General features: G+C 34.5%; 1 protein-coding gene across 6 annotated transcripts; it reads right to left on the bottom strand.

The window, feature by feature from the left end:
- Nucleotides 1-7,625: 7,625 nt before the first annotated feature.
- On the bottom strand, nucleotides 7,626-10,235 carry LOC141698232 (uncharacterized). 6 transcript variants are annotated; one of them, XR_012565010.1, is made up of 6 exons: nucleotides 10,080-10,235; nucleotides 9,909-9,968; nucleotides 9,632-9,726; nucleotides 9,300-9,383; nucleotides 8,116-8,897; nucleotides 7,626-7,867 (listed from the first exon to the last, which is right to left on the bottom strand). XR_012565010.1 is itself a non-coding variant. In XM_074502900.1 (6 exons), exons 3-6 carry the CDS (start codon nucleotides 9,684-9,686, stop codon nucleotides 7,768-7,770), a joined length of 339 nt encoding a protein of 112 aa, XP_074359001.1. In that variant the 5' UTR covers nucleotides 9,687-9,726; nucleotides 9,909-9,968; nucleotides 10,080-10,235; the 3' UTR covers nucleotides 7,626-7,767. The 6 variants fall into 6 exon arrangements, 4 of the variants coding, with proteins under 4 accessions (XP_074359001.1, XP_074359004.1, XP_074359003.1 ...); XR_012565009.1 differs by having other exon boundaries at nucleotides 7,626-7,853; XM_074502900.1 differs by having other exon boundaries at nucleotides 8,116-8,215.
- Nucleotides 10,236-11,671: the final 1,436 nt, after the last annotated feature.

The raw sequence follows: 11,671 nt of genomic DNA, 5'->3' as shown, positions 1-11,671 counted from the left end.
ATGACTGTTTTTTCTTCTTCCCAGTCTAGGGAGACGAGGTAGAATTATTTCTACCTGTACATATTAAATTATCCTCGCGTCTCCTGGCATTCTATTGCCTATATAAACGCTCACCTCACATCAGCCTACACATCATTTCTTTTCTCACATACTCACTCTCTTTTCCTTCATACCAACACAATCATGGTTAACTACAATATGTTTTTAAACTATGAGACCTTCAACATGGAATTAAACTGTGACGAATGGCAGCAGGAATGTCACGTAACTGTCATTCCTGATGAGATTTGGGACTCGGTTCCCCAGGAGGTTCTCACACACCTCCTGTTCTTTTACATGGACTACCATCGCCATCTGGAGCGATTGGAAGAAGAAAGGCTGAAAGCTCTCCGCCAACAAGAGCGAATCATTCAAATCGCTATTCTTTTTGTAGAGAGTCGGAAGAAGAAATAATTTGTTTTCTTCTTCCTATTTTTCTTCATCGTCAGCTTTGTCCGGCTTCTTAGCCAAGGACAAAAGCTGTTGATGTTAGGTTTAGAAGCTTAGGACAGTCTTGTAATGCTCTGATGTAATTTCAATTTCATGGATGTATTCTCTTAATATATTAATGGAATTTCTTATTTTTGCAAGATTTTGTCTCTGAGATGTTGTAAATTCTGCTGCATTTTTAAATCCTGATAAATCCATATTCTGATGACCATTTTAATTATTAATTTAAATTAAGTTCTGATTTTGAAATATCAGTACTTGTTTACTTGATTTATTTTTTGGTCATTCTCACACTTGATTTTTTTTCAGAATATTGGTTTTGCAGTGAAAATAATTAAATAAGTGGGAACAGTTTAAATTTTGAATTAAAACTGACTTACCTCAATTAATGGGATTACTGGGTAAGTGGAACGGTTTTTCCTTGAAAAACTGCATGTGATAAGTAATGATTACTATTTTCCCGTGCCCATTAACTATTCATTATTGCTGCATGTCTGACAGGTGTCCAACGGTTATTTTTTTTAACCAAGTATAAGTAAGAGAGAGAGAAGATTATACAATCTTTTATTTACTTTTACATTTTATCTCTCTTTCTTTGCTTTTAATCTCTCTCATCTCCTGACGTTGGTTTATCATACAGACATTTTATCAAACACCTTACAGGTAATCTTAATTTTCAATTTTTCTCATGGCACCTAAGGATTTGATCATAGATGGAGCCAAGTTCGTTCCCAACAATTATGCTGCAATCCTAAATCATGATGAAGCTCCGTCTGAGTTGCATTTTGTGCAAGATCTTCTTGCACACAGTGAAATTGGGTATGCATTGACCCAGCCTTCAGTCTTTTCAAGCCAACAAGTTCTGACGTTTTGGCGGACTGGGCATTTTGATAATGGTGGTGCAACTAGTACTCCTAGCATTATTTTTGAAGTTAATAATGATGAGCATGTGGTAACTCCTGGAACAGTTCGCAAGGCTTTACATTTACCAGAAGGCTGCATTTTCTCAACACCGGAGGAACCAGCTCTACAGCGGCTCATGGCCAGTTTGGGGTATGAGAAGAGTTTGGCTAAGCTTAGACAGTTGAAACGAGCACATATCAGAAAGGAATGGAACTTTTTCTTCGACTGCATCACTAAAGCCTTCGGGAATAAGTGTTCCAACTTTGATGTCATTCCAATAATGAGTCAGCACATCGGGTATGCTATTATTAACCAAACTCATTTTGATTTTGCAAGTGCTATGATAGGTTTTATAGGGGATAGGATGACAGAGGATAGGAATATTGTCTAGTTTGCTAGATCCGGTCAGCTTATATATAATTTCTGTTGTGCTGATGAACTCCAACCTACCACTGACTTATTTCCACCCTTTAAACTTACAAAACGGGCTTTTAATGACTTGGTAAATGCTGACCTTAAGAAAACAGTGGTTAGACCTTTACAAATTCCTTAGTCTATAAAACAAATCCTGGTAAACGCTGAGCCTCAAACCTATATATTTGTTTATCCTGATGTTCAACCTACCACCACATCCCAAACACCACACCAAACATCAGAACATACCACACATACATCTATACCTCAACCCTCTCTCAGAACATATCTCAAAACTTATCTCACACCTTCACAGACAGCTCAACCTTCATCCTCAGCACCTACTGTGAAGCCTTCATCTTCCAAGCCAAAGAGGACAAAGACTATTCCTCAGACACCACAGAAGAGAAGGAGGATTGTTCTGAGAGATGAGTCTGATAGTGAGGAACATGTTTCTACATCAGAAACTGTTGTAAAAGAAGCTGAGAAGGTCCATTCTCAAAAGGATTCTGGAATTGGGGGATCTAAGCTTCTCAAAAGGCTTTGAAGAATGACTTCTGCTGAACCTCCCAAGGAATCCCCACCTTCAAAGAGATACAAGAAACAGAGAGCTAAAAGGCCAGCTTCAGATGATGAGGAAGCAGCAACTAAGGAAGGAGATCAGGAATCTCTGATCTCAAAAGAACCAGAATTTGCTAAAGCTACTGTATCTCTCTCTTCATTGTCCCCAACTCAGGAAGCTGCTACAGATAAGGCAAACACACCATCTGTGTCTCCTGTACATGAAACTATATCTCCTGTAGACCCAGGCACAAGTGCTGAATTTGATATTCACAGCCTGGTTGTGCCTGAGGTTCTCTACTTAGCAGCTCTAACAGCAATTAATCCATCAACAACACATTTTCCTGATGTTACTCAAACTCCAGAATTATCTACAACACCTTCTCTGCATCTAGATGTTGATGATCTGAATATAGGTGAGCATCAGGATATGGCTGTTGATCAGAACTTGGCAACAGATTAGCACTTAGAGGATGATGCTGAAGCCTCAATTGCTTCTCATACTGTTGTTTTATCAGAAGATGCTAATTCTGTCAGTTCTGATGCTTCAAATGCTGATACTACTGGTGATGCTGCTACTAATGCAGATGCTGATGAAGCAGGTCCTTCAAGACATGCACCTCAACAAACTGTTCATAAATCTGAACTAGTTAAGAAGTTTGTTACAAGAGCAGCACCAGTACCTTGGAGTGAAACTCCTAGAGGACAGGAGTGGACTAAGGAATGGAACTCAGTTACCTTTGTTCCATCTGAAAAGATTCTTGCTCAACACTTGGAAAAAGCTGATGAAATGTTAATTAATGATGATTTCAAGACACAGCTTCGAATCACTGCATTGAGTACTAGACATCTGCAAGGTCTCCATTCAACAACTCATGCAGAGTTACGTCAAGTTAAGGAAGAATTGCTCAAGCAAGATATGACTAGGAAACTTGATAAGAAAAAATTCTTCCAACCTACCTTTGATAGAGTTGCTTACATTGAGAAGACCCAAGAGAAGCAACAGTTTCAGATTGATGATATTTTGAAAAATCAAGTTTCTCAGCAATCACAACTCGATGAAATCCAAGCCTCAGTGGAATTGCTTATCTCTCTTCTCTTACCTGCTGATGCCAAAAAGGGGGAGAAAGTAATTAAGTCCAAATACAAAACTGTTAAGACACTGAAGGGGAAGGATGATGAAAAAGATGACCAGGGAAACTCTGGAATGGGTGGAGGTCATGGTGAAGGTAGAAGTTTCTCATCAAGAAGAGCTGAAATTACAAGTCACAAGACAAGTTCTGATGCTGGAAAAAGAATTACTTCTGCTACTGGTAAAAGGATAAGTTCTGATGAACTTCTGGATCTTGATGAAGAAATATCAATGCAGTTATTTCTGAAAGAAAATCTAGGAATGGACTTGGAAAGTCTGATGGAAGAAGAAGCTAGACTAAAGTCAGAAAAAGTCAATTCTAAATCTGAAGCTTCTGTTGGTAAAAAGAAACTTCCAAAGGCCAAAGGCATTGTGATAAAAGAAAGAACAAGTTCTGAAGCAACCAAGGCTAAATCACAATTGCAGATAGATCCAAGGTCCAAGGGCAATGAGAAAGTTGGTGAACCTATCAAGGTTTATGTGCCTCCAGTGGATGAAGAAATTGCTGCTGAAGATGCTGATCTTGCTCTGACTTCAAGAAAATTTTCTAAGACAACCTCTGACATTGCTCAAGTTGTTCAAAGTCAAGATATGGTTAGTTCTGATATCTCAAAGAAGCAAGTAACCTCTGACATAGCTCAAGTTAATTTGATATCAGAAGATAAATCAAAGGAAACCTCTGACATTGCTCATGTTAAACCTTCAAAGATACTCCTACCAGGATTCACCAAAGCCAAATAGACTCAACCTTTGAAGCTTGCTGTAAGTGGTTTTGAAGCAAGAGTGGTTACTGGAAAGGAAGCAAGAGATAAAACTGGATTGGGTAGTGCTGATGAAAGAAGAATACAGAACACAACCAATGATCCAACTTCCTTAAGTGAACCAGGTATTGGAGCAACTCCTGAAAGATTGAATCAACTAGAATCTGTACAGATGGTTTACCATACCTACTTGAAAGAACACATCTTGTTGTACTTCATGACAAATTGTAGGGTTTATCATATAAGGGAAAATGCCATTCCACTGAAGTATTTTGAAGAACTGGAACATGTATTATTCTTACTTCAAGTGAATGACAAAATAACAGAAAGTGCTGCAAACTATTTGAAGAGTCAAATTCAGAGACAGAAAAGGCTTTATTATGTTAAGTCTGACAGCACATATCTTCCAAAGTACAGAGATCACAAGGGTGATATTGTTGAGATGAAGCCTAACTCTGCTAAGATCATAACCACCTTTCTGGGTTACAAGACTGTGGAATTCAATCTTGAGTCTGACAAGGCATATTTGATCAGATTGGATCAGGACATAAGGAAATCTAAAATTAATGATCTCAGGGCTGTAATTTTTCAAACTGGTGAAGATTCTGCAGAACTTAAAGATGCTAAAAGGAGGATGATTAATGAACTCAGATATGCTGAGAGATGTTTATTAAAGAACTATCTCAGAACAACTCCTGACATCAGAGAGATCACAAAATGAAGCCAAGTCAAGATCTACAACTGCTCAAATTCTGATGTGTATACAGACTGAAGTTATTATCAGAAGTTAATGTTGGTAAAGCTTTAAGGACTGTAAGTTGTAGTTATCTAGTCAAGTTCTCATGCATTTGTACTTAATATTTTTGACATCATCAAATATCTATTAAACTTGTATATTATGCTAATTTACAAGTTGGGGGAGATTGTTAGATATATTTGATAATGTCATGTCTAATATGATTTATGTTTAGTTTTCAGATCTTACTTAAACAGGACAAATCAATACTTAACTGAAATCAACACTTATACTGAAGTCAGAACTTAAGTCGTCAGTACTTAAGGTTCGGGAAATATTTATCAGAAGATAATATCAGGACTTAAAGGAAATATTCAGATAAGGAAGGCAGCTGATTTACAGGAAGAGAAGATCTGGACAAATGTAAGAAGAGATATGCATGAAGAAGGAATTCCGTGAAGAATGGAATACTTGGAGGAAAAGATATATGATTGATATATTTTAGGAAGCAGAATTATATTCCATATCAATTAGCGATTATCTTGTAACTGTGTAGTATATAAACACATACATAGGGTTTACACTATAAGTGTTATCATTATCGAGAAGATTATTAATTGTAACCCTAGCAGCTCTCGTGATATTTGTTCATCACTGAGAGAGGATAGTTCCATACTGTAACAGAATTTATTGTTTTGAATAAAGTTTGTTTTCTGTTACTTGAGTTATTAGAGTTCGATTTGATTGTGCTATACACTGTATTCACCCCCCTCTACAAGGTGTGTGACCTAACAGGGTGCAATTTTTCTCGAAGATTTTAAGACAACTCTAATTATTTCAGATTATACAATCACACGGTGGTCTATACCAATGCTACATTTATCCGGGAATCAATGAGATCATAAAGAAAGAAATCGAGGAGGTTAGAGAAAATAGTGTGGACTCGCAAACATCTCAGTTACATGCATTTAAGTTGGAACCTCAGGACAGAATGAAAGAGTTAATAATAGATGAATCAGAGGAAGCTCAGGTACATGAAAGTGACTTGTACACTTTAAGAATACTTGAGGGACTAGACGACATGGAAGTGTTTTACATGTCAGGGAAGTTTAGTCAGATCACATTCACAAGGAGTATATAAGCTATATCCAAGGATCAATCTTTTCTATTCCGAAGCAGAGACTCTTAAAGATTTAGTTCAAGAGGTGGTTACAAGACTGAGATGGGGACGTAAATAAGTATTGATAGCTATAGTTATGACAAGAAATGTGTGTCAAGTAAATATCAGGGGTTTGCCACAACATAACAAGAAGCTTGACAAATAAGGATGAGTAGGGACTCAGTTGATGAGTTGAGACAAAGGTGGAATGTCTTCATAAGGAAGCAACCAGTGAAAAATTATAGTGCATAGGGAAATAGATGGTATGGATCAGATGACGGGTAGGAAGATCATGAATATCTTTCTTTCAGAGAAATCTCTGAAGATGATTCAACTCATATATCTCAGGTTTCAATTTATTGAACAACTAGAATATTTTGTTCTCAATATTCAATGCATGTTAAGATCTTATTATTTAAATGTTTAACACTCACACAAGCATGATAGCATTACACATAGAAAATGTTGAACTAGTTCACTAGGATATTTTTCTGGAAACTAGTAATGATGTCTAACTTGTGCATGTTACTTTAGATGATCTTAAATATGTGTTTGAATATTTGTTGAACATGAATTATTTCTTTAGTGAGGTATATGTTTTTCGGCTTTTAAGACCTTTGTTTATGCTTTTTTTTATCCTATTATAATGTGATTAATTCATTTGATCTGAATTGTTTGTTAAGATGTGTTAGTTTATAATTGGATTGAGACAGTAAGATGACATTAAACAACATAATTGGATTAAATAGAATTAGTGATTTATTTGTTAATTCTTTTTACTCCATATTATGCATGTCTTGCTTAATTCTTATGTGTAATGTTTTTGAATGAATGTTGTAACACCCCTAAATCCGAAGTCGGGGATCCAGGTTGTCATGAGTTCCATTTCCCTTCACTACACCATAAAAGGCCTACTATAACACCAAAAAAATGTTGCATTAGGGGGTAAATATGTTTCTCTTGCCCCATTTTTAAGCTAAGGTAATATTTTCTTTAAGATAGGTTTTTCCATGTTGCCTTAGGGGTCTAAGGTAACATCTTTGGTGCCTAAGGCAACATCGTGTTTTAACTTGTTTATATGTTGCCTTAGCTAGCTAGTGCAACAAAAAGAGAGATCAGTTGTAACTTGAGTTTTATGTTACCTTAGAGTTCTAAAATATTTTTAAAAAAGTGGGACCCACATTGGGCCCACATGGGGCCCATTATGGGTCCAACAACATCAAGCCCACTATAGGACCCATTCTTTAACCCACTTCAATTGGAAACATTTTTTAGCTAATGTAAAATTTTTATGCAACATTTTTTTTAACTAGTTCAATATTTTGAATAGCCTGTGTAACATTTTTATGAGGCTATGAGCTAATGTAACATAATTATGGTAAAACCTAGAATAAAACTAAGCACATTTTACACATTTCCAAAATAACCAGAATCCATTAACAAATTTACTGGTAAATTACATAATGAACATACAACTCATCAAATATAGTAAACATCATCATGGTCGTGCCGTCAAAGATGAGTTCAACTATTAAACTATAATTTTGGTGATGCAGAACACGGCACAATACGATAGCCTTGCTCAAGTCCTTTATTTCTGACCTGCAAAGAATTAATTATCATATGTCCAGTAATCCCAAAAATCACCGTAGTGTTCAGGTCTCTCTTCCCAAGGACCAATGGTATCTTTCCAGTGAACTGCATTAGATAATCTGTTCTCTTCAATAATAATCAGCTTTACCAATACATAAGAGAGACAAGCAGTGATATATATCAGTTATATTTAATAATAACCACCTATACCAATACATAAAAGAATTGTTCTATGGATCTATAGAAGATGCAAATAAATCATGCATTTAAAAAGAACAACAATGCCCTTGAGAATGTAAAGTACAGACATAGCTTCTGAAATTTTTTCTCCAAACACTCAAGTCTTGAACATAGAAAAAATGGATACCTTGCATCTAGTAGAAACTCCTTAGAAACGTAATTTATACCTACTCGCAAATCTGCAGCCGCTTCTAAATCGATGGTTTTGACAAGCAAAATTATTTTTTCTGCAAAAAAATGTCACGTGGTGCAGTAAATCATAATATACTGGAAAAACCTAGAGTGTGGAAGTATAAAACTAAGGTACTACAATGCTCGATACAGGAAAGGTCTATACAACTAATATTCTTTCATCAAACTTTCACTTTGATGAGTAAACAAATATAAATTTGTTCTCTCATTAATATTCTTCACAATATAAAAATTACAAATTTATGCTCAATCACAAAAGTTTTATCCAAGTTTACCAGGTACTGATCAAATGTCATAAAAAAAATTGGCAACCAAGGGCGTTAGGTAATGCACCTGAATAGGTAGTGCACCTGAATTAAATAATCACTCGGATCTATTCCATATTAAATTATATATTGCGTCTGAGTTTATAATGAAACCCTGAAGATTACAAGTATTCAGAAATAAAGATTTGAGTATAAACTATCAAAAAGAGGATAGCAGTATACTACCAGTATATAAATCAATTTAAAGAAAAATAAAACCTTCCACCAGGATCCCCAACATAAACCAGTAAGCTGATGAGACCTCCAGGTGCTACTCTCTTTACAACTTCTAATCCAATGAGTGTTTTCTCTGACTTGGTAATAATTGTTTTGTCACCTCTAGTATGGTAACCCAAGTTGAATGCAACTAGTTACCTATAAATAAGCTCTGAATATTGGCCAGTTGCAGCATCTACAAGTTTCAAATTAAAAAAGAAAAGAAAAATGTAATGAAAAAAGCATTTTAAAGGAGTTTTATAGGTTACATGGTGGGGATTTAATGAGAATATTGTAACACAATCTTTCTTGATCCCATCTTCAAATATTGTCTAACTACTAAAACCTATAACAGTGGTTACAATTTGAAAATGGTCGTACAACTACTACCAATCTATGATCGAGTGATTATTCAATTAAAGAGTAAGCAACTACTTAAAGCAGCTGCAATGGGAACATAAGGTTTCGCATTCAAAATGTATTTCATCCATAGGGTCAGCAGTACAAACCAATACAACAATTAACTAAACCGCGGAGAGTACATCAATTTACACTTCATAATACACTGATTCATTTAAGTCTAACAACTTCCACAAACCTGTCCATTCATTACTTTTTGTGAAGTCTTTCCAATAATAAGATTTGACGACTCGAGGCCTGCTTCTGTCAGGGCCTCTGTAACCTGTATAAAATTAAAAAAAAAACTTTTATAAGATAAATGCATAGCCAAAATTAGATAAATCCAGGAACACGCCAATATGCATATCTTACTATTACTAACAATTGGGTACATTTTGCTTGTGTTTCCGCAGCAAGGATAAGAAAGAGTTTTCATCCTCTTTTACATCATTTTCATTGAAGCAACATGATATTCATTTGGACAAAGGTAAAAAGGAAGATAAAAGTAGTTTAGTGGAAAGCAAAAGGAACCTTGTATTAAATTACAGGGAAGCCAATGAGGGAGAGAGTTTCGATGATAAACCATGATCCACCATTATTGCAAATATCACCACCGCGGTGTAAATCTAAGACAGGGACGTTAGTTCTACCAGAAAAGACATTAACTAAAATAGTTGCATTAATTTAAGTTCTGGATCAATATACAATGCAAATAATTTAAACATCTAAAAAGAGGGCTGTTAATCTATATTAACATTCATGTATATCAAGAAAAATATAATAATAACACTTACTAGACCGTGCTTACCGTGTCAAACAACTCTAAGATCTAGAACTTGATTTTTGAACCCACACCTGTTTTTATAACCTAATTAGTGAAGAAGAAAAGCACATCAAAATTTTATAGCGTTAATAAGTGAGATTAGAAGAAGATTAATTAAAAATAGGAAAGTAATTGAACTCAAAATGAAGAACAAACCCTAATATGACATTCAAATTAATTGGGCCCTAAATTGATATTAAATCAATTGAGCCCTAATTGAGATTAAAAATTAAAGCCAGAGTTAGGTAGATTGAGTGTGCTGAGAAATAGTAGAGAGAAAGAAAGTAGTGGGAGAGAGAACGAGGGAGAAAATGAGAGATGGTAGTGAGAGAGAGAGCACAGAGAGGCGGCGAGAGAGAGTGACAATATAGGAGAGAAAGAGACCTGTGTGGGCTCAAAATTGGGCGCATTTTGGGCCAAAATTTTGAAGCAGGGTTTGAAAATTTTAATTTGCCCGCTTTACAAAATTTACCAAGTCCAAACTTTGTATTTAAATAATTAGTGTACGAAAATATTTATTTACCTTATTCATTTTATTGTGCATATGAATTTCTATATTTACATTTTTTAATATTTTATATTTAACATATATATATATATAAGTGCTTATATGAAAATGATGGGAATTTATATTTTTTTACTTTTAAATCCCATTTATTTATTTTTTTTAATTTTATTATGTACAAAATATAATACAAAATTTATATATCACCTATTTTATTATTTTATAAATTCGTATATTTACATTTTTTAATATCCTTTATTTATAAAACTAATAAAAAAGTTCTCATATTTTTAAATGAGGGAGATTTTTACTATTTTTCTTTTTATTACTTTTCTTTGTATTTTTTGAATTTTACTACTTTATAAATTTCTATTTTAAGTTTTTAAAAATTTCATTAAGTATAAAATTTGTATATCATCATTTATATTACATATATTCAATTTATAAATCAGTTTAAATTCTTATATAATAATTTGAATTAATGATTAATCTTAAAAGATATTATTTATAAGTTTTAATACTCTAAGATAATACTTTGACAAAAATATTGCAACTTGCAACACTTTTTACCTAATGCAATACCACGTTTTTGTCTAAGGTAACATAGAAAATAGGGTGTTAAATTAGATGGCAAGTACCATATCTAAGGTAACATATTAGCTAACATTTTTTAAACGGGGCGTTGCGATATGCCATATATGGTGTAGTGCTTAACAATGCTTACTCTTGAATCAATCCACTAACTAGTGCGTACTGTGACCCAACAATAAACATATACACCACAAGTTATAGTCCCAGAGATGAAATCAAAAAGAGTACAAGTCATATTATCCACAACTTATAATTTATTACACCACAAAAGGGGTTTTGAATAATTTACATGTTCTTTGCCATTATAACAATTCGTAGATATACATAAGTCTGGTACATCAAAACTTGAAAGCGTAGCCTATTGGTGGTTCCTACCTCAGCCACAATGACATCAACACCTACAGGTGATAAGCGGCATTTATACAACTTAGAACATTTTATAATGGCTTGAATTGATGTTTTGGAATCAAGTATTTTGTGTATTTGATGCGTTTTCGAGTGTTTTTGCATTTCAGGGTGTAACTTGCGTATTCGGGGAGATTTCATCAAAATAAGCATAGGGAAGTACTTGGGATCACTCTTAGGGGAATGTGTGAAGAATTCAGCAAAATCGGGAGCAGAATGCAGAATTTTCCAGAAGGTTGTCAGGCGC

This window comes from Apium graveolens, chromosome 11 (genome assembly GCF_009905375.1).
Source record: "Apium graveolens cultivar Ventura chromosome 11, ASM990537v1, whole genome shotgun sequence".
NCBI classification, from domain to species: Eukaryota; Viridiplantae; Streptophyta; class Magnoliopsida; order Apiales; family Apiaceae; genus Apium; species Apium graveolens.
This window is presented reverse-complemented; position numbering and strand designations above follow the sequence as displayed.